This window comes from Grus americana, chromosome 24 (genome assembly GCF_028858705.1).
Source record: "Grus americana isolate bGruAme1 chromosome 24, bGruAme1.mat, whole genome shotgun sequence".
In the NCBI taxonomy this organism is placed as follows: domain Eukaryota; kingdom Metazoa; phylum Chordata; class Aves; order Gruiformes; family Gruidae; genus Grus; species Grus americana.
The window spans coordinates 1,618,226-1,640,470 of NC_072875.1; the positions used below are offsets into that span (position 1 = coordinate 1,618,226).

General features: G+C 42.3%; 1 protein-coding gene across 5 annotated transcripts in view; it reads left to right on the plus strand.

Moving 5' to 3' along the window:
- LOC129196145 (succinate dehydrogenase [ubiquinone] cytochrome b small subunit, mitochondrial-like) overlaps positions 1 to 21,701 on the plus strand; it is a 51,660-nt gene extending 29,959 nt beyond the window's left edge. Inside the window, exons 1-13 of one of the 5 annotated variants that reach the window (XM_054803116.1) lie at positions 1,091 to 1,236; positions 2,458 to 2,550; positions 8,030 to 8,234; positions 9,316 to 9,527; positions 11,045 to 11,160; positions 13,073 to 13,175; positions 14,381 to 14,509; positions 14,652 to 14,812; positions 15,379 to 15,546; positions 18,041 to 18,178; positions 18,880 to 19,062; positions 20,086 to 20,196; positions 21,002 to 21,701. In XM_054803116.1, the coding sequence (XP_054659091.1) occupies positions 1,128 to 1,236; positions 2,458 to 2,550; positions 8,030 to 8,234; positions 9,316 to 9,527; positions 11,045 to 11,160; positions 13,073 to 13,175; positions 14,381 to 14,509; positions 14,652 to 14,812; positions 15,379 to 15,546; positions 18,041 to 18,178; positions 18,880 to 19,062; positions 20,086 to 20,196; positions 21,002 to 21,115 (1,842 nt within the window). In that variant the 5' untranslated portion in view covers positions 1,091 to 1,127 and the 3' untranslated portion in view covers positions 21,116 to 21,701. Of the gene's footprint in view, positions 1 to 1,090; positions 1,237 to 2,457; positions 2,551 to 8,029; positions 8,235 to 9,315; positions 9,528 to 11,044; positions 11,161 to 13,072; positions 13,176 to 14,380; positions 14,510 to 14,651; positions 14,813 to 15,378; positions 15,547 to 18,040; positions 18,179 to 18,879; positions 19,063 to 20,085; positions 20,197 to 21,001 lie in introns of those variants that run through there. The other 4 variants (XM_054803119.1, XM_054803120.1, XM_054803117.1 and 1 more) reach the window with 4 other exon arrangements.
- The last annotated feature ends 544 nt before the right edge of the window (positions 21,702 to 22,245 follow it).

The window sequence follows — 22,245 nt, forward strand, 5'->3', positions numbered from 1 at the left end:
TAAAAACATAGTTGTTCTCCTTTACTCTGTCTAGTTTGGTCTTAGCTGGAAGATGGGTCTGCTTATTAAAAACAAAGTGGGCAGAACAGGAAACAGCAATAATAAAGGGTGAAGAAAACAGGATCCTTGAGGAAAGGTTGAAGCAGTTGAGTTTAGAGAAAACACAAATCAAGGGAAGGCATGATAACAGATAAGTTATAGAAAGGACAGTAGTCAGGTGTTCACTGTGTCTTGTAGAAAGGACAAGAAGAAATCAGCTTAATTTGCAGCAGCAGAATTAGGATGAGTAGTAATCTGTCCCATCTTAAGGACAGCGGAATGGGCTGCCTAGAGCACTGTCTATGCTGCCTCGCTCTCTCTCAAGGGACAGGGCAGCTTTTAGGAGCTGTTTAGTAACATGAAGCAAACATAGACATCACAGTGCATTTGCAAAGTGGTAGCAACTTCCTCTTGGTATGCTGATGGAAAGGGTCCATCTAAGGTCCTTCTTAGGTTAGAAACAGCAGAGCATGGCCTGGCACTGGTCCTTCCCTGATTTGATGGTCTAATCTGGCATGGCAACCAATATTCCTAAAGCCTTGACATTCTTTGAAGTACAAAATGGTTACTCAGATTTTGAAACAAAACAAAGAAAAAGTAGTTTTGATAGGTGAAAAAGACAAGACAAGGCGATCAGAATTTTTAAAAGAATTGCCTTGAAGCCTGGCTACCTCAGTACACGGGTATACCTCCTCTTCTCCCCTTTCTTCCAATTTCCCCAGCTACAACTGGCAAATAGTCATAAAACTTTTTTTTCCACCAGTGGTAACGTGTGCTTTAACTGGCTTGGCACTTCAGCAACTCACCTGGCCCAGCTGCCGAGAGGGTCTAAGGACTGCTGAGCTGCTTGGGCTGGAGGCAGGTCTCCTCCGCGCCCTGCAACTGCCTGGCCCAGCTGTACCGGTGGGGTGGCTGGAGTGAAGTGCAGGCTGGCAGACTGAACCACTCGCCCTGCCCTGCTAGGGCACACATTCCTGGCTTTTATTCTGAAGTGATGATGTCAGGCAGCTCTCTCCAACCGACCCATCAGTGCTGGCTGCACACTACCATCCTGGCGCCGGCACCTTTGCCTGACCATCTCCCATCTAATGCCTTCTTCCGAGCGGAATATGTTTTCCAAAATCCTTTTGTCTGCCATCAGCCTCCTGCTTGCTAATTTGCGGCATTTCCTCTGCTCTTTGATGCAATTCATTCCAGGTAAAATGCATAAACAAACAAATGCTTCTATTCCATCATCTTGAAAAGGGGTTTTCTGTTGCTGTTAAGAGCTGCTGCTGACACAGGTCAATAGAGCTATTTAATTTCTATTGATCAGAAATTAGGAACTAAGCAATTTGAAGTATTTGTTAGAAGCCAGAAATTCTCTGTTATTTATTGGAAAGATAATCAGGAGAGGCAAGTAGATTGCACAGATTCCCATGGATCTTTAGCAGACACTGATGGTTTAGAGCTGGAAAACCAGCAGGCAGCAGATTCTCTCTGCAAGGGAGCCTGCTGTGAGACCTGTAAGCAGACTGGAAGGGAGAGGATTGTTTAGAGCAGCGACATTACTGAAGCTTTGATATGAACATACAAGTGGGAAACTACCCTAAGGGATTTTGTATCACCACCGAACTCTGCAATTTGTGCCATCATTGTACAACTTGAGCTGCCTTTCTTTTCTTTTTTTTTTTGGTGTCTAAAAGTGAGATCTGTTATCACAAAATAAGAACCAATAAAGACCATGACTTAATTCATCAGAATATCTGCTTTTTGATGGTGGTGGTGGTGTTTTCCTCCCCTTTAGAATCAAAGGATTGCTTCTGGGATATCCAAAGATCTGAAAGGTTCTCAAACCTGCCTTCTTGTGCCACCAGAACACATCCATGGATACAGGAACAGTCCAGGAGGTTTCTTTTTCACTGCACGTGTTACTAAGTTGGTGTAAGGCATGTGTCAGCAGCTGTATCGGTGAGATGGAAGCTGGAAAATTCAGAGGCAGAGTAGTTAATGCAAACTAGATGACTAAATATTAAGTCTAGCATTGGGAATTTTATGTAAAACAGCCTACAGTATTAGCATTTCAGGGTGTGGGAAAGTACTTTCCTGCTGGGGAAAAAAGCTTATATACGTAAATTTATTGCAACAACTGTATAATCTTGCTTGAACTGAGGCTCTCTGCTGAATTTAAATTCTCTTGCACTCTACACCTTTCATTATGCTTTGAAGCTGAACTGCATAAAGAGCTGTGTTTCTTGTCTTGATTACCTGACTGACATGAAAAGTAAGCATTTCAACTGCAAGAGTATGCACAGTTCACAGTTGCTTTTCTTTCTTACCTCCCTTTGACAAGCCTTTCTCCACTCTTTTTCTCCATTTCTTATTCCCTGTGTTTTCTGTCACTTCTTTTATATTCTTCTTTGTTTCTTTACCTGTTAGCAAGGAAGTGGGTGGCTGAGTCCCTGACAATGGGAAATCAACCAGCTAGATGGAAGAAGGAGTCAAGTATGGGGACTTCCCAGCAGACACAAGGCAAGTGCAACAACTTCAGTTCAGAAATCAGTGTGGGACACTCAGGTGAGCTGAGGGGTTCAGCACTGGTGCTGGCAGAGGATGAAGGCTAGTCTGGATGACAGAAATCAATAGCTACAGCAACTTCAGTTTGGGGTGGGGGGATGGGAAAAGCTGGCTGGCTTGCCTTGTCGTTCCAGTCTGTGATTTACAGGGACCATAACGTGGCCTGTGTCTTGTGCCAGAGGATTTCCAAACCAGCTGTATGGTTATTCTGAATTTGCATGAATCCTCAGGGAAAACAGAATTCTTGCTTCACTCTCCCCACTTGAAGAACACCAACTGGGAGCATTCTGTTTACTAAGGCTGCCCTTAAATCTGGTCCTGGATGTCCTTCTGAGTCAAGAAATTAGATTCTGCAGTTGCATGTGGAGACAAATGGTGGTGATCCCTGTACCTTGGATTTTAATATGTAGATTAAAATTGAAGTGGATTTGCTATATCCAATGTGATTTAAAGTTCACAGCTAACAAATGGCTTCTGTTTCCTTCACCCATTGTTAAGATTTTCTGTCCCACCCATTGCTGTTTAAGTACAATTTAATGTCTGATTCATTGCTACCCAACCCAAAGCAGGTAAGGTAGCTTCTTCTCTTTTCTTCTTCTTCTTCTCTCTTCAATATCCTTGTCCTTGGTTCCACTGTTTCTGGATATCAATAATGCTAGGATGTCAGTTTGTGATAGGCAGAGAAATCATGGCACACCACTCTTTGAATGGAAACAGTATATGAACAAACAATGCCAGGCTATGATAATTCTGTAGTAATTGCTGATGATCTTTAGAAAAGATTTGAGGAAAAGTTACAGTGCTGTATTTGGCACTGCCTCTGCTCTGATGTGCCAAAGGAAGTTTAGATCTTAAGCCTATTTTTAAAGGTTTGAGGTAAAATGGAAATTACAGTCCAGAAATGAGATTTTTGAGATGGCAGGTTGTAATCTTGTGCTGATTTTCAGGTATTACGTTCAAGCAAATATGGTAAGCCCCATTGGGAGTGTAGTGCCTTTGATTTACTGCTTATTCAAGTTCTTCTGTCTTGGAGTGTAGCCAGAACAGTAGACCAGAGTCAGTATTCCATTTTATTTACATGTTGCTTAACATTAAAAACTAGTCTGTCTTTTGGAGAGGTTGATGTCTTCTAGGGTAACTAGATGTTACAGTAAGTTAACCTTTATGACTGAGCTCTTACCTGAAGGTGATATACCTTTGTTACAATTGCTTATGAACAGTGCATTAATTAGGAAGTGTTTGTGTTCCATCTACTCAGTGCATTTCAGAGTAGGTACAGATAAATGTAACAGTTTTTAGTATTAAACTATTATTAAATTTGGAGGGTAGACTATATTCAGATTCTGGTTTGTTTGGGGTTTTTTTAATAGGGAAGAAGCATAGGTTGTGCAGCTGTGGCGTTGGGTTTTTTTCTTTTTTCAAAAAACACAAATATAATCACTCACAGAATAGCAACAAAATGGTTTCCTTTGATGTGTTTATTCTGTATTGTACTGTCCTGCATATGTGTTGCAGCAGCTTGATTTTTTTGGAATGCATGCAAGCCTTCCCTGTGCTGACATGGAGTTGCCCTAGGCTCTTCTGGTCTTAGCTCCATGTGCTAATTAGCCTGTGTTTGCTGCTGCTGCTGCTACTGATCAAATCCCAGTATGTTGCACAGATAATTCCTTTTCACTTAAAAAAAGATAAAAAGGGCAGGTTTCATAAAGTCCCTGCAAACAACCTGTCTGACCACACCACCCACCTACCCACTCTTGCGTTGCTCAAATGCTGCATTGCTTTGTAGATGATGGTCACTAAAGAACTCCCTAACAACGTCTTGTTTTCAGATCAGACCAGTGATCTGCAATACTGAGGTGGTTTACATAATGCAAATAAAAGACACATTTTTGTGTGTTGTGCCAAGTTTAGAGGAGGTCATTGCTTATTTGTGTCTTCTGTTTCTTGTCCTGAATCTCTTCAGAACAAACTCACCAGAGCAAACCTGCTTTTGTTTTTTTTTTCCTTGCACCCCTCCCCTCTTCCTGGCTTTTCAAAATTGTCCTAGAATAACTTGTCATGTTTCTGAAAACTTCTGTTTTGACTTGATTATAGTTTGCATGCACTACTCTCAGGATCTTCAGCTCATTTCAGTGGTTCCCAGAAGGAAAGCTAGTACATTATCTTGCTATGCTTGTTTCTTTCTCTCTGGTCTGATAGGACAGCGTATTAACTTACACACTCTTGTTGTATATAGCCTGTTCTCAGACACTTTCTAGACTATGTCTTGAAATGACTTCAAATTAGATGAATTCTAACTAGATCAGATTTCAGGAAGGATTACTAAGATGATCATGTGAATGGCAAGGTGATCACAGGAGAAGGAAAACAAAAAGAACTTGGCTTGCTTAGCTTAGGAAGTGATATGATTGCTTACTCTAAATACAAGGTGTGGTAAACACAAGAGAGGGAGAACTACTAAAGCCACATAACAGTGCTGACAGAAGAACAAAAGGGACAAACTGTCCTATGAATAAAGCCCTTCTGTAAATTCAAAGGATTTTTCTAATTGTCTGGGCTATGAGCAGTCTTCCAAAGAGGGGATAAGTATCAGGAAACATAGTAACTTTTAAGATAGAGTTCATATATCCGACTTTCAGGGACAGCAGTTCAGAAGAGATGGACCCATGAGGTCTTTTCGAGTCCTCTTTAGGCTCTTTGGTGAAGTTTATCTTTCTAAATTCCCATATGGAATTACGCTGCTCTCCAGGAAGTTTTTATCTAGTGCCATCCTTGGTCATGCCACCTTTGTTTCTGCTTGCATGCAAAAATGTCTTCTTAGGGACATGTTGCTCTCAATCTTCTGCATATTTTACGTCTTTAAAAACTTTAGCTTGATCTACTAAAGTTGCATTTCTGCAAATACTGATGGCAGTCTCTAAACCTGCCAGGTGTTGCTTGATATGAAAAGCCTTTACTTCCTTATGTCGAAGGAAATACTTTGAAGTACTAGTGTTGGGATCAGATTGAGTGCTTCATATAGGATTTAATCAGAACTTAATTGAATTTTAAGAGGGAGACGATGTTGATGGTTTGAGGTTAATTGCTTTAGCCCTGCAGTCTGAATTCTTCATCTAGCTGACTTACCATATTAGAGATCTAAAGAAGGATTTGAGGATTAGCAAGCCAGAGAACTACATTGACGGGATCTTGCAATTTACCTTCCTGCATGCCTAACACCCACTCTGTCTGAGGCTGTTTTAAAGAAACAAGCTTAGAAAAATGCTGTCTGCCACCTCAGTTCTTGTGCAGATATTCTCCTATGTGAAATAGCAAATTTCCTTTATAGATGTGAACGCATGGTTTCAGAGGCTCACAGGTAAATTGGGCAGCAGCTTCACTTAATCACCTGGATTAAAGAATGTAGGCTAGAAGAAGCAGTGGTGAAAACGACTAGTACAACCAGAACAAATTACTACATCAAAAAAAAAAAAAAAAAAAAGAAGTTCAGTATCAGTCTGGACTCTATTTAGTGTGTGGTCTTGTCTAGACCTTTGTTCAGTAATAGATTTCTGTATGCCACACTGTCCTTTACTATCAGTGTTTCACTTACACCTAAATCTTCATCACTTCTAGTTTAGTTCAGGGCTCAATGGTCTTACGGTGAGGTTGGAGCAGTGTAGCAAAGCAACTCCACTGACCTGTCGACATGAAGCCTGTGATAAATGAGGAGGTGATAGCATTGGGAGGGAAGGCAACAGCCTGTGTACTTTCTAGGTAAATCCACCTCTGCAGCTAAACGGATTGCTAAAACAATCCTTGTATTGATGACGCTTTGCAAGCCAGGCTACTGGAGCCAATAATGAACTGTGTGCTGTTAGCACACAGCATTCCAATCAGTTCATGCTTTCTTGATGCTTTTGTCCTGTAACTATGCCTAATAAGGGGGATATTACATTCAAGCAAGATGCTCCATCAGAAATAATCCTTTTCTGCTATTGCTTATTTACTTACCTGTTTAATCTGTTTAATCTGTTTTGTCCTGTCCTGTAAATGTATTTCAGCTTGGTTTCACTTATGTTCTTCGTGACTTCCATTTTTTTTGTAGGGCACATTTTTTTTGTGGGTTGGGTTTGTTTGTTTGTTTGTTTTGTTTTGTGCAAAGGGAAAAGCCAATGAATGCTGGTTTGAGCTTCTGAAACCAGATAGTACCGGTGAGTTTGAGAATTGACCTGTATGCCTTTCATTAGCCCATGAGCTTCTGGTCTACTGCATTTCAAATAATGCCAAGTTTGCAGAGTCCTCCATGTGCAGTGTAGAGAAAACATGACAACCTATATTCCAAGACTTTGGGTTCTTTAACATCATGTTTATAACATTTGTTGTGTAACAAGCTATGGCTTGTCTGGATTTAGAGTAGTCTACTGGGACTTCTCTGGGTTGTTCTGTGGGATGTTCTTCCTAGTGATCTGCTTTTTTTTTTCCCCTCTTTTTCTAGAAAAACCTTTGTACTATGTGCAGAAAAACTCTTCTGGCTTTTTTTTATTCAGTAGAGGATGTTGTACAGTTTTGTTAAAATAGCGTGTTGTTTTGAAGGAACCTAATGCTGCAATACATCCCCTAAACTCCTAAGCTGGGAGATCCTGAATTTTGGCTGACTGTACAAGTTAAAAGGAATACCAGTAGCATAAAATGTCTTCACTGTGAAATGGTCAGCATTAGGAAAGCCATGCATTAGCTTTAGCTGCAAAAAATGCTGCTTCTTACTGTGAGCAACCCTATTGCACAATTTTTCAACACTGTTTCAGAAAGTCTTGGTTAAACCCAGCTCAGATTAAGTCCTAGCCAGTGGTGTCTGAGGCAGCATTGACCACGATTTGACCTGGGTACCGCTTCTCCTTAAATGGTATGTTGCTGCATTGGTGACTTCATCCACAAGCAGCAGTGACCATAAGCACAGTGAGGGTTGTAATGGCATAGCACAGGCTAGAGGCCATACACATTATTTTTAGGGCTCCCCCTCAACTTTACTCTGTATATCATCCCAGCTTGGAACAGATGTCTTTTTGCAACCTCATAAGTTCTTATAGTAAATATTGATATGTTACTTGATCTCAGTTACTTATTGAAATAAACTTCAACTGTAAGCTCCTTTAATTAAAAGGAAAGTTCTTTCCTATCATCATGTATTTTATCACCTCCTTTGGACTGCAGCACAGGTGCCTGTAATGGATTAACGGCAGTAGAGTTAAATCCACTGGATTTTCTGCTCCCTGTGGATGTGTGGGGTATTATGGGAACACAGATTTAGGTTGAATATCCACTACAGCTTGGCTGCTTGCAGAATGCTGAATGCTGTTCTCCTAAACATCCAAACTCAAGCTCTAGCAATTGTCTGTTTATTTAAGCAAAAATCTTAGTTACCTGCTTTTTGTTCTCACTGCTTTCTTTGCAGGTTTAAAGCATTTCCTGCCCAGCCCATCAAAAGAGCAAATCACCTTCCACAGCCACAAGGGTTTGCAATGCATCTCAACCTTAATGCAGACAGTAGAGGAGACCCCTGAGCCCATCCCAGCGAAGATCAAAGGAGATATTCCCAAATGGATTAATGGCAATCTCCTGAGGAATGGTCCTGGGAAGTTTGAGTTTGGTGAGGACAAGTAAGTTCAGGTTTGGTGAGTTTGTGAAGTGATTCTGGCCTGAGCCTGCCTAAATCTAAAGGGGACCTCCCCAAATGTCTCACCACCGTTTGGAGCACCTTGTAGTTTCTTTTTAAGTAAGACAAGGAAGAAATGGTTATGTTATCATTCTTTTAAGAACAGTTGCTCCCTCATGTGGAAATTCCCAGTGGGCTCTCTGAAAATAGGAGCATGGTTAACTTATTAAGGTTGGATAAGCTAAGTCACAGAGAGGCTGTGACCTACTCAGAATGATATAATGAGGGAACAGAGCTGGGGATTAAAACATCCACACTCCTAGTCCTTTGTCATTAACAAAAGTCCATCCCACGAGCACTCTGAAATCTGGGGCAGGATTTGTAAAGTTGATTGCACTAAATTGTGTGAGTTGCTTTAGAAGCAAATCCACCTCATTTTAAAAATAATATATTAAAATATTTCAAGAATGCAACTAATGCCTTTGGCTTGGAATCTGCAATTCTAGCTAATTGGGAAACCTAGCTCTTCCTCCACCAAAGCTGATGCAACAACTAGCCAAAGGTGATCATCTTATCATATTTCCAGAGATAGACCATAAGGTTTTCTCAAAGTCTCAGAGATTTCTTGTTTTGGAGAGAATAGCATCCTGCAAACAGCTGAAAGCTAAATGCTCCTTCTTGTGCAGTTGGGCTTTCAGTAATAATTTCTATGCTTGTACAGTAAAGCACAATTTCTATTCCCTATGCCGAAGTCTGCAGAGTGATTGGTTTACCAGTATAGATTATTTCCCACAGAAGCTTATACATAGCATTGTCAGAAGTCCCTGAGGTCTACTTTCCAAAGTAATACAGGGAGCCCAAATCCAACTGAAAGTCAGTGTCTTAACTTCAGGTCCCACAGCTGAAAATACACTTGATTCAAATGTTTTCCCAGACTCATCACAAGGCTATGCATGTTTAAGTGTTTGTGGGATCTGGGCATTAGCTTTTTACAAACAATAATAAACCTAAAGGGAAGAAGGAACAGTATAGCAGAACATCATATAGTGCCCAAATCTTATTCTCTTGTTTATCTCTTCTTGAAGATTTAACCATTGGTTTGATGGCATGGCCCTGTTGCATCAATTCCAGTTGGAGAATGGCACAGTGACATACCGGAGCAAGTTTCTGCAGAGCAGTTCCTACCTGACTAACAGCCAGCACAACCGCATCGTGGTCTCAGAATTTGGGACACTGGCAATGCCAGACCCATGCAAGAGTGTCTTTGGGCGCTTCATGTCACGATTTGAGATGCCACGTAAGAGAGTTTCTAAGAAATAAGAAATGGTCTGAGATTTTCTTGGGGAACTTGTGGTTAGGTTTAGAGGGAGATGTGAGGAAATCTGGTAGGCCTGTTCTGAGGCCATGTTTTTCTTAGATGGTAACCCCTTGGAACAACAACAGCAACAAAAATGCAAGTTGGTGTCAGACTTAGTTGGGAGAGGCACATTCAGTTGAATGTTTTAGTGCCACTTCAGCTCACTCGATTCCAGAGTTTGTTGCAAATTTCCAACAGAAATCTTTCCCCAAATAACACCCTGTGCAGTCCTGATAATGAGCATTACAATCTGTATTTCTACCTGAGACGTAGCTTTGCCCTTAAAACACCTTGCCTTGCTAAGCTTGTAGAGTAAGTGGGCTAATCCTTCCCTTCCTGTACTAAGCTGCAGGAGATGATATGAGTAGCGTGAGAGATGGTATTGCACAGGAATGGAAGTACCATTACCTATAGGATTCTGTGTCTGTCAGGGAAGAAATAGGCTTAAATGCAAGCAAAGTACTTTCCACTAAAACCAGAACAGACCTAAAGTTTGCAACTTGTTGCTCATGCGTTTGACCATCTCCTGCTTCTTATCTTCCCTGAGGAGATGGATCCTGTCCTGCCATGTCATCTGTTCTCTTCAAAGGTGCTCATACCTTCACTCATTGGTCTGCCTAGCTCCCCAACTACACCCCCACCCCAGCTATCTCAATAAATTTCAGAACTATCTACATCCCCCATCTTCTTTTCCAAGCTCCAGCAGGTTGTTCCTGCATACCCTTGCCTATTTGACTCTTTACACACATGTAGGCTATTCCTCACTACAAGCAGGCCTGTCCTCCGGGCTTTTCCTGTACCACCTTCAGGCTGTGTGTTCACTGCACATGCAATGTTCAGCTGGGAGAATTGCTTTTTCCTCAGCTCTTCTCAGTGACTTGGCTAGTGAGTCTCAGCTCCCATAGGAGTAGCAAGAACAGCTCTGGCTGTTGTGCGCATGTAGCTCTCTAAAGGAGTCTCTCCCTGACTCCGTTTTAAAGAGGAAGAGAACAGGGAAGAAGAAGCATTCCCTGTCCAAGCCCTGTCACACAAATAGCATCCCTGCCCTCCCCGCAGCCCAGGTTGTAGCTTCAAGTCTTGCCTCTCTTGCTTCCAATGCTGTAAATCAAACATGGCACTCTTCAGATGGCTGTCAGAGGAGAGGACTTTGGCTAAGGACGAAAGGGAGAGGGATATGAAGAGATACAAGGTAAGAAAAAAAGGGGATATGGAAGTATGAAGATTATCTTGGCTTCACTGCAGTGATTTCCACAAGAACCAGTCCCTGTTCTTTTATCCTGAACTCACCCGTGCAGACAGTTTCCTGAGTGCCTTTGTAGATTAGTGGGATATTTGTAATCAATCACAGAGGGATTACTGTCATTGCAAATGGGTTTATTTGTTTAAACATGTCTAACTTGCTATAATGTGATGCGCGCTTAAACAGAGCTGTGTACAACTGTGGGATTTCGTTTCAGAACCAAGTGACAATGCCAGCGTGAACTACGTTGTGTATAAAGGAGACTATTACGTCAGCAATGAGAACATCTTCATGTACAAAGTGGACCCAGAAACACTTGAAACAAAGGAAAAGGTGTGGGCAGGTTGGATAAGGGGGCTAGCTTATGGTACAGGAGGATCACTCCTTGCTGTTTCTAAGAGCAGCAAGTGGAAGCTCAAATTCCAAAATAAATTATCAGTGCAGCTCTGGACCATAGCCATAAGCATCTCTTCATGGTGTGCTCGAGTCCCTGAAAAATCCACTTAGTAATAAGGCAGCATTCATGACTGAAGATTCAGTCACTGCCCACTGTATAAGCAAGGAGAGAAACAGACATAGACTCATTTCCGTTTGGGTAAAGCTGGCATTCTTCCAGTGCACTTGCTACTTGCCTGGACTTGTCTGTTCCTGCTAGTGTGTAAAGAATAAAAGTGCATACAGGAAGAAGTTAACATCACCGATCTCAGATCTGTATTCTTGCTATCCGGTCCCTTTATCTCCTTCTTACACCCCCAGCTTTAAACACTCCAAAACCAGCCCTTTAAAGTCTTGACTTAAACCTCTGTTGCAAATGGGTGAAGTCAATGTGAAGTCAAGTCAAAGTTCAGTTGCCACTTTTTTTTTCTCCCATGCTAGCAGATGAACAAAAAGTTAGAGTAGAAGTCTTCCCGTATGTTCTGTGCATCGTCTCACAGGAGTGTGGCTATATTTGAGGGAAGCAGGACTTGTGAAATGACGGCATAAGCTATATGTCCCCCTGCCTGCACCCTTAGAGGGGACTTGAGTATTTGCTGGGCTGGACAACTGTGAGAAGGACTAAGGAAGGATTCTGCCATTCCTAAATCAGTATTAACTACTGTGCCTGTATGTTACCATAAACTATTTAATACCACAAAATACCCAGCTCAGTGCACCCTCAGATCTTGAGGGAGGCATTCCAGGAGTCCCTCCCTCCCTACAGGATCAGTAAGTCATGAAGAAACTCTGTTTATGCAGTGTAGCATGCTACTTGCATATCGAAATGGAGAGTTTGACAATTTGCTGTTTTATCTGTTTTGTAAGCTGTAATCCAATGATGAGAGGACACATGGATATTTTTAGTTTGAATGTTCAGCTCTGTTGAACCATCTTGTCATTAAAAAAAAATCCCCTTAAACTGCTTTTTAGATGCAGACTGGTATTTTTTGGCTAAGTGAAGAAATTGAAAGGATGATTTCACATTTAAACACTCTGATTTGAGATGCCTTAAAAGGACATGGTTTTCTATGCTTCTGGTGGTATGGTACTCTTTTCTACTGGGGCCTTCCAAAGGGTCTCAGGTTGAATAGTTTAGAGCCATTTTGTTAAACTTTTGGAAAAGAAGCGTATCTTTCATGCCTTAATGTTTCAATGCATGGATTGATCTTCCTCCAACTTTTTCCTTCAGAGTTTCTTCCCAGCACATCCCCTCCACTGCCTGAGCCCAAACTACACCCAAAACCAGGAGCCCAGAATACCTGTTAACAGTACTCACAATTGTACCTTTGCCCTAACTGTTCCTTCTTCATTGTCTAATGAAGCTAAACTGTTTTCTCTGTGAGGAGGGTAAACACTAACTGTCAATTAACTATGGGTGCTTTCAAAAACTTGGTGAGTGACTGCCTCTTCACGCATCTCTGTCTGTGGTTATTACATGGGGTCCTAGCTGAAATGCTCATATGGCCAGCATTCCCACTGTGCCACCACTTCCTGCCATGAGTCATGTTCATGTCTCCCAGAGAAATGGCTAGTGCTATTACTCCCATTTTACTGGTACCACTAGCACAGAGAGAGACATTGTTAATTTTCAAGGATTTCAGGAAGATTGCTGGCAAAATGAAGGCTGAAGTCTAGATCCCACATTAGAGCCATAATCATCAAGCTATTCTTCCTCAGGCTTTTACAAAACAGACATTTAGAAAGACTGTGGCTCGCTACAGAGCAACAGGAAACTTCTCTGCTGACTGGAAATCTTTGGCATTTTCAGGTAGACTGGAGCAAATTTGTTGCAGTGAATGGGGCCACTGCTCATCCTCATTATGAGTCTGATGGAACAACATACAACATGGGCAATTCCTATGGGAAACATGGTAAGACTGGGTATGACCAGGCCTGGCTTGTGGGCAGGATGTACTTGCTGCTTCTTGCTGCTGCTTCAAGAAGCAGTTGTTGAAGAAACTTCAGTGTCTAAAGAGACTGTGAAATTGCTGTTTCTCTTTGTGTCAAAATGATGGCAAACCAGATTAGTTCTTATTTCAGGGTCTCAGTCTGTCCCATAGAAGTGGCTTCTCTCAGCGATTAGTTTCAGATGCTTCTGACTTTGGCCTGTGAATATCCAACAGATTCCCCTCTTCCTCTCCCAAGCTTTGATGGAAAACAGGAGAATGATTTTTAAAGTCCCATCCAGCACTGCAGCCTCATCCGAAGAATTTCGACAATTAGTCACACGCTTTCCACTTACAATAATTGGCTTTTGATAAGGACCAGAAGGGTTTATACAGGAGAGAAGGTGCAATTTATTACAGTGACCTGGCTATCTTATGGCAAAGCTGAATTTTCTGGGATATTTTTCTTTTTCCCAAAACTATAAGCATTACAACTAGTTGTGATCTAGTTACATCGGCATGGCTGCTCAGAGCTAGCATTCACCATTAGTTACATGAAAGCCTTCTTTTTCAGGTGCCTGAGGCCTGTGAAAACAGCCAGTGCCCTTTATTATGATACCTCAGGCTGGTTCCAGTTCACTGAGCAGTTGCCCAGTTTTGATCATTTTTCGGTTTTGCTGTTTTCATTTCCTTTTGGTTTTAGCATTATCTAGCTCTGCAGCACATGCTGTTTTCAGCTGGAGAGATCAAACTATAGATTATTACTCAAATGTGCCATTCTTTCCTGCCCAGATGCTCAGATTTATTAAATGAGTGTCAGTCATCAGCAAGGCTCAAAGTTTTCATTTCCTTTGATACACAAGCTATGAACTTGGTTTTCTTTCTGATCCTGTTATTATAGGATACTTTAAGTTAACATAAGGAATGCATTGCAGACAGTAAAATTAGATGGCAGTCTACCAGACTGAGAAGATGCTTCTACTTCCATTCAAGCTTCTTTTTTTGCTAGGTAATCCTCTGTTGATTATTTTATTGATTTGATAACTGCCTTTTTGTTTTCTGCTCAGTTTAGTTGTGACTGTAGTTCCTAGTATTCTAGGGAAACAGAAAGGAACAGAGTCTGACTTTGGTTTCATGAATGTGGAGCGTCTCATATCTCAGTGATGTTGAACACCCTTTCTCCTTTCCAGGGTCTAGGTATAATATCATTCAGGTCCCTCCACAAAAGTCAAACTGTAGTGACACGTTAGAGGGAGCAAAAGTGCTGTGCTCCATTGCTCCAATGGATAAGTTGAAACCCTCCTACTATCACAGCTTTGGTAAGAATGCTTTCTATCTCAAACTCTCTGGATTTAGCCTACTGTGAGACAGAAAGGGCTGTTCACTGCCCTCTGCCCCCAAGATTTTTTATCATCTCATTTGCCTAATACTTGGATGATATCTCCTTCCTTCTCTTTCCAGGAATGAGTGAAAACTACATCATTTTCATTGAGCAACCCATCAAGCTGAATCTGTTGCAGATTATCACTTCCAAATTCCGTGGGAAACCCATTTCTGAAGGGATAAGCTGGGAGCCTCAGTACAATACTTGCTTCCATGTAGTGAATAAGCACACTGGGGAGGTAGGTGGATCTTTGGCCTTTCCAGCAACTGTGCAGCTGTAGCTGAAATCTTAGACCCAAGAGAAGAGTGCTGGGTAGCAGCCACAGATAGTTGTATGAATCAATCCAGAAGTTACAGCAATATAGGTTTTATAAGCATGAGTGTAGGTTTATTAGAAATGGGGTTACTTCATGCATTTTCCTCTTTATTGATTAATTTCTTTGCCAGCCCTAAAAGAACAGGCAGAAATCAGCAGTTTGGGGTTCCTGGGACTGCAGCATAGGGACCGAAATGCAGTTCCCAAGTACTACAGAGTATAAAAAGGTCCGTCATAGCCTGGGAATGATGCTATAGGGATGGAGTCATGACAGCAAGGGGCCTGTCCTGGGCTGCTTTACATTTTGGCTTTTATTCACCTGGTTTTGCCTACTTACTGGCTTAAAGCACCCCTTCTGTAGTAACACAAGGGCACAAGACAAATACTGAGGAATGAGTGGGGAATGAAATGGGGGAGAGAAGAGAAAACTCTTTGAGGTGTGGCTAGGAGCTTTGAGAAGAAATTTAGTCTCTCTTATGGTCACTACAGGTGCTGCCAGGGCAGTGGTACAGTAAGCCCTTTGCTACTTTCCATCAAATCAATGCTTTTGAAGATCATGACTGTGTGGTCCTTGATCTGTGCTGCCAGGATGATGGAACAACTCTGGCTACTTATAAACTTCAGAATCTGCGGAGGAGCGGGGAAGGTCTAGATCAGGTAAGACCTCTGCATTTGTGTTGCATAGGATCCGATGGGGCCCCATGTGGGTTGAGTTACTTTTCTGAAGTGAGGCTCAGGTTAGTAGAAAGGAGAACACTATGCGGGACCACAAGGCAGAGGATGTAAACTGGGGAAAGGAGCCACAACTATATTGAAAAACTAAAATGATGATCTATTGATATGTTGGTATTTTTCTTTCCTTTTAAATCTCTTAGCAGATATTCTCCATGGAGTGTTTCCTTGAAACTTTTAAAACTGGTGTGTGACACAGATCTCCATCAGCCTGACAGAATGTACTTCTGTTTTAAAATCTCATTTTTAATGATACTCATTTCCCATATCCCTGTGTAATAAAATTTTCCCCCCAAGAAAGTATGCAAAATATGGTTTTGCATTTCTTTTAAAGGGCAAAAGAAAAAAAGCCCACAACTCTTTTTAAAGGCATTACTTCAGAAAACTAGTCTTTATTATGTAAATCACAGAAACACAAACATCACAAACCCCCCTACATTGTTGCTCACATTCATCTCACAACAGCATGTAGTCATAAATCACCTATTATGTCCAACTCTGTGAAAAGCACCATTTAAAGCCATGTAAGAGGCACTATTTTGCATAGGTTGTACATTGGAAAAGTGGGGGTGCTTTCAATTTCTTGTATTGCAGATGTGCTTATTGGAAACCCACCATATTGTGGGTGAAGGGCAGGCATTTCTACAACATGTTCAGACAAATCTGAACTTCCTCTATGTCCTGAGCTGTCTAGAAGTCAGTCAGTTCTGGTCTGAAAAGTGTATAGCTGCGTCCACATAGGTTCATTTTGTTCTACTTTCCTTTGCTGGTTTTTGCAAAGATGTGGTCAATGTTAATTCAAATACAGCATAGTATTAATAGGACCATTTCCTTTGCAAACTGATTTTAGCTTTTGTTCAGCCTTCTCTGAGCACAAAAGAGCTATAATTTGGTCTGTCTGAAGATGTCCTTATGTCAACATTAGACATGTGTTTCCAACACCCACGTTCTTTAACTGACAAGTAGCATAGCCATTAAACTGTATACACACATGAGTGCCAGTCATTTCAGAACAGAATCTTAAATTTATGCTGCACCGCAAGACTAAGGCATGCCTGAGCATGATTTGTCTGTTTTCCCCAAATCATGCTTAGTGCTTTTGCTCGATGACTAAAGCATACTTTGTCTGGCAGTTCTTCAACCAATCAGTTTATTGTGGCTACATAAAACATAAAAGTTTTGAAAATAGGGTTTCAAGATTAACACATGATTAAAGTGAAGTTTCATGTTGAACTGGTGAGTTACAGATTGAAGTAACTGAAAAACACCAAAACAGGGTCCTTGCCACCTATTTTATTTAGAAGGCTTAACATTTGGAAGTATTATGGGTTTTAAACTTGACTTGAACAGAACTTCAGTGGCAATGGTGGAATTATTCCCCTCATGCAACCCGGTGAATGTCAGCCACACCGGGGGCTGCTAGTTTCCCCTTCCCTTTGCTCCCCAAGTAAATCCAGCACTACACTAGACTTCCCAAACATGAAGTCCATGTGTACCTGAGAATGGAAGAGGATAATCGTGCAGGCTAACTTCAGGCACTGAACTGAGGTACGGTAGTCTCCTTCTGCTCACTTTATCATACAGGGGAGAGGGAGGCTCTTCCAGAGACTGAGGTAGAGCATTTAGTCAGACATTGCCAGTCATCGTCTGGACAAGCCCCTCTTTCTATTAATTTCACAGAGAGCCAACATTTACGCTCCAAGATTAACAGCAAGCAGTACGGTCAGTGCCCGTATCATGCTGCCATCCCACAAAGATCTGAGACAGTCTACAATCAAGCAGTTCTTCTGAAGCTTTGTAACTGCACGCAGCTTATATACTTCTAAAGTTGTTCTCCCATGAATGGTTCATGTTATTTAAAATAACGTGGAAGTTTCTCAGTGCTTTGTTCAGCCCCAGGCTTCCAAAGTAGGACTGCCACTAATCACCAATAGGGCTGTAGAGGGTGGGTTTCCAGCAGGGGTATCCCCTCTGCTTGCTCAGTGCTATGGAGGTCTCATTTTCTGTAATCCCCCTATTAGCTCATGATCTTGGTTGTACAAGAAGGGCCTAAGTCACATAGTCAGTGTGGACAGGCTGTAAAAAGGATCAATGTAAGTCTGTTCTAACTAAATAAAATATAGTGCAGCATATGTCCCAATGCTGGATTTGGAGGATAACTGAGTGATTTGCCTACCTAATTCAGCATTAATTGCTGTGAAAGCAATGCTGACCCATTTAATTGGTTGTCTTTTTGTTTTCTACTGTAAAGTACTGGAGCAAGCAGAGCCCTTACCAGAACTTGGTAAAACACATAATAGAAAGAAGAAGATTTCAGGGGTGGAACGAATGTCTACAACTTCAGAATTGTTCCCCAAAAGGGCACTTAGCCCGAATTGCTACTCTCCTCTATCACCACACCTTTCTGTTTCTGTAATAGATTTATGACTCAATATCCCGAGCTTTCCCTCGTCGCTTTGTTCTCCCACTGAATGTGAATTCAGACACGCCTGTGGGAAAGAATCTGAACCCACTGCCTTATACATTGGCAAGGGCTGTGAAAGATGCAGATGGCAAGGTATGTATTACAGACTTACAGAACTGCATTTATGGCTGTGGTGAGATTGCCTGCAACAGTTATCATCCTGTGCTATTATCTTCTCAGATAGCAAGCAAACAAGGTTTTGTCATTACTAAGATGGGACTTTGTGTTTTAGTACAAAGACTGCCACATTGCCTTAAATGAGAGAGCAAAGATAGATTGTGATTTACCAAAAATGCCCAGGTGGATTATGAGCCTTTACAATAATTGGCCAAACTTCAGCTTCTTCATTGACAAAATCCTCCGTGCTTTCAACTGAGTACAGAACTGCTCTTTGCTTCCAGCTCTGAACAGCGCTACAGAGTGGCATTTGGTGGTATAGAACATGTGTTGTCCACTATGAGTGGAGTCACTTCTTTGTGTACTTTGTGTATCAAATTGCTGAGTGCTGGATCTGGAATTTTCTGAGCTAGCAGTGCAGGTATACATGGACTTGCTCCTGGTTTTCGCATTAGACTGATCCTTGAAATTTCCAAGGTCTGTGATGATGAGTCAGCTCTTTTGATGAAACAGATAAGGGAGACATAATTGGTGGTTCCACCTGCCTCAGTGCAATGTCAGGCTTATCTTTAAACATTTCGTCTCCACAATGATTGTGCAGTGCGTTGGTGGGACCAGTCAGGTCTTCTGCCCAGTTAAAGCTAAACTGACACTCCTGTAATGCATACTTCTTCTAGGTCTGGTGCACACATGAAAATCTCCATCCTGAGGGCTTTGAAAAGGTTGGGGGCTTGGAGTTCCCCCAGATCAACTACTCTCACTACAATGGTAGGAGGTATCGTTACTTCTATGGATGTGGTTTTCGGCATTTAGTTGGAGATTCATTGATCAAGGTTGATGTGGAGACCAAGAATTTCAAGGTGAGGTGAAAGTGAGATTATCTTTTCTTCAGCAATGGGAGTCATTCCACTGAACTGGCCTTGAAGATATGTCATTTCCTAGGCACTCTTTAGGGTTCTGCTTTCAAATGGGTCTGAGATGAGATTCCTAATTTCATCTCTCACCTAGCACCTTATGAATGTGGCACACTTTCCAAACAGGAGAGGCTATCACTCCAGGTTCCTAGATAGATGATGGAATAGAAAGCGTTGGATACAGTATGCCTGTGTCTTCCAGGCCAAAGAAGAGTCATCTCTTACCGGACAGTACAGAAAATATCCAAGTGGCATAGGCAGTTGGAGATACACTGCCAAAGTATTTATGACTTGGGCAGGAAACAAGGTTTAGGATATTTCCACCTGCAAACACAAGCTGGGATTTTTCCCGTGACTCGCTTAAGTAGGGAACTATGATCTCCAGAGTGTTAAATGCTTATTAATCAGAAACCTTTCTGGAGGCTAGAAAGACTTAGGAATCCTCAGAAAGAGATGCCCATTTTAATTGTTCTGCTCCGGATACTCATTTTGCACAGCTTTGAGGTGCTATGGCTCTGCCTGCAATAGAAGCAGCAGCTATGCCCTCAGGTGGTGATGGTGATACATCTCCTCTCTGCTGGCATGGCACCCCTCTCTCCACACTGCCTGGGCACAACACGGTCTGCACTAGGATGATGTGAGGGTGGGTGTACCAGCTAGAACGGTGGTGTTTTCTGAGCTTGTAGCTTATACCTGTGCCAGCACAAACTTTTGGATGAAATGAGTAAAAGGAACCCTTTTCACTGCCTGTTTGCACAATGCCTGGCACAATGACATGCTGTCACAACAATGGCACCATCATACTACTGGAATCAAAAGAATTAATTAAAAGGTTGAACTATACGTTTCTTGAAGCACAGGTTATGCCTGGGTATCTTTGTGGGGAGCACTCCGACTTGCAACTCTGCTAACTGTAGTAGACAAGTATTAATGAATTGTAACACATCCATATGTTACTGTGCTTGCTAGATTTGGCAGGAGGATGGATCCTACCCATCAGAACCTGTGTTTGTGCCAGTGCCTAATGCCACGGCAGAAGACAGTGGAGTTATCTTGTCTGTTGTGGTCTCCCCCACTGAGGTAACATTGCTACTAGTTAGTCAAAGTCACATAGTATTAGGTATACTTTCTAAACCACAAAACTGAATTTGAGGCTCTCTGGCAGGTAGTTCTAGCACCATGCTCCCCAAGGTGTGTGCCTCTGCAACTGCCAAGCACAGCCAGGCAAACTTCAAGTAGGAGTGTACCTCGGAATGTTAGTGTTTCTTGAGTGTCATCTGTGACTATCAGTACCCCTGACCAACTGTCTTACAGGTTAAGTCTGTATGGTCTGATTGTACCTTTGGGCTTGTCCTGGTTTTCAGTTGGGATAGAGTTAATTTTCACAAGAAGCTGGGAGGGGACACAGCCGGGACAGCTGACCCAAACTAGCTAAAGAGGTATTCCCTACCATATGATGTCATGCTCAGTATATAAAGGGGGCTGGTGGGGAGAAGGGGTCTCTGCTCCAGGACGGGCTGGACATCGGGCTCTGGGGCGATGAGCAAATTGCATTGTGTATCACTCGCTTTGTATATTCTTGTATAAGTAGTGTTGTTGTTATTTTGCCCTTCCTTTGCTGTTCTAGTAAACTGTCCTTATCTCAACCCACGAATTTTACCTTTTTTTCTGATTCTCCTCCCCATCCCACCGGGGGTGTGTGTGTGTGGTGTGGTGTTGTGTGGTGTGGTGAGTGAGTGAGTAAGTGAGTGAGCGGCTGCATGGTGCTTAGCTGCCAGCTGGGGCTAAACCACGACAGGCTCCCTTGTGTGTGACATGTAGTGGGTTGGACAGTGGAATAAAGCTCAGCATGGGCATTCATTCTGACTTTCTTTTCATCCTGCAGAACCAAAGTGCTTTCCTGCTTGTCTTGGATGCAGAGACCTTCAGAGAATTGGGACGAGCAGAAGTCGCAGTGCAAATGCCTTATGGATTCCATGGCATCTTTACTTCCCACTGACTGAAGACCTTGTCACCTCATGTAACTCAGGGCCAGGTCAGGCTCAGAAAGGAACCTCTGCTTTCTTTTACCTCCCACCTTTGCATTGTGCCCCAGATGAAGGAACTGCTTTTTCTCTCTCAGAACTTCTGAGTTACTGCTGTATCCTAACAATATGCAGCAGAGGGTCTGAGGAAGGCAGAAGCCCCTTCACTTAAACAGCCCACTGCTTTATCTTAATTTTATGACTATCTTGATAGATGACTTAGCAGCACTTCACAAAGGCTGGCATGCATAAGGCATGTAAGGGAGAAAACTGAAACTAAGATGACCGTTACCTTCCCTTGGTAGCAATGCATTCTGAAGGGAAGAGACTATCGATGCTTAGGGCAGTGACTTTGGCTGAAATGTGTAAAGCAGAACAGAAGAGTAAAACCAACCAGTAACACGTAGGCCCAATGAAGGGATGTAAGTTCACCCTCGCTGCATAAAGATTGCCTTTGGTGAATCCCAGAAAGTAGATGCTTTCTACACTCACAGAAGCTGTACTTGTAGTACTTTTCTCTGTACACTAACAGTGCCCTCAAATAAAACCTTGTGAAGTTTCTTCCTTTGTTTCCCTGTTCTCACCAGGCCCATGGCCAACATTGTGCTGTGCCATAAGCAGCAACAGCTGCAAGCCTGAAACACACCTTCTTATGTTACATGGTCTTGTAGACATGCATGACACGTCTCCACCATGCTTCTGTTTAAATAGCATAGCTGGATACAGCTCTGATGGCTAATATTTCCTGCCTTCCTCCTAATTCAATCGGTATGAAACATGTAGAACTCCATTGTGGCCTTGATGTCCCTTTGCTCTTAAGTTGAGCAGATCAAACTCAAACACCCCCTCATATGCTTGCTTCCTCATCCAGGCTCCTACAGTTCTTGAACTTTGAGGTGTAGGTGCACAGGTGTGTTGAGGGAAGCCCTCTATAGCAGTTCACTTACAGGCTCTGACTTTAAGCACTGTGAAAAGTGAAGGCTTCCAGGAGGACGGATTCCTGTCCTGGCTTGAGGACTTTCTATATTGCTTCATTGTGAGAAGCCTGGAGAATGTTTTGAACCACTTCCTTGAGCAAAAATGAGCCCTTGTGCCCTAGGGTTTG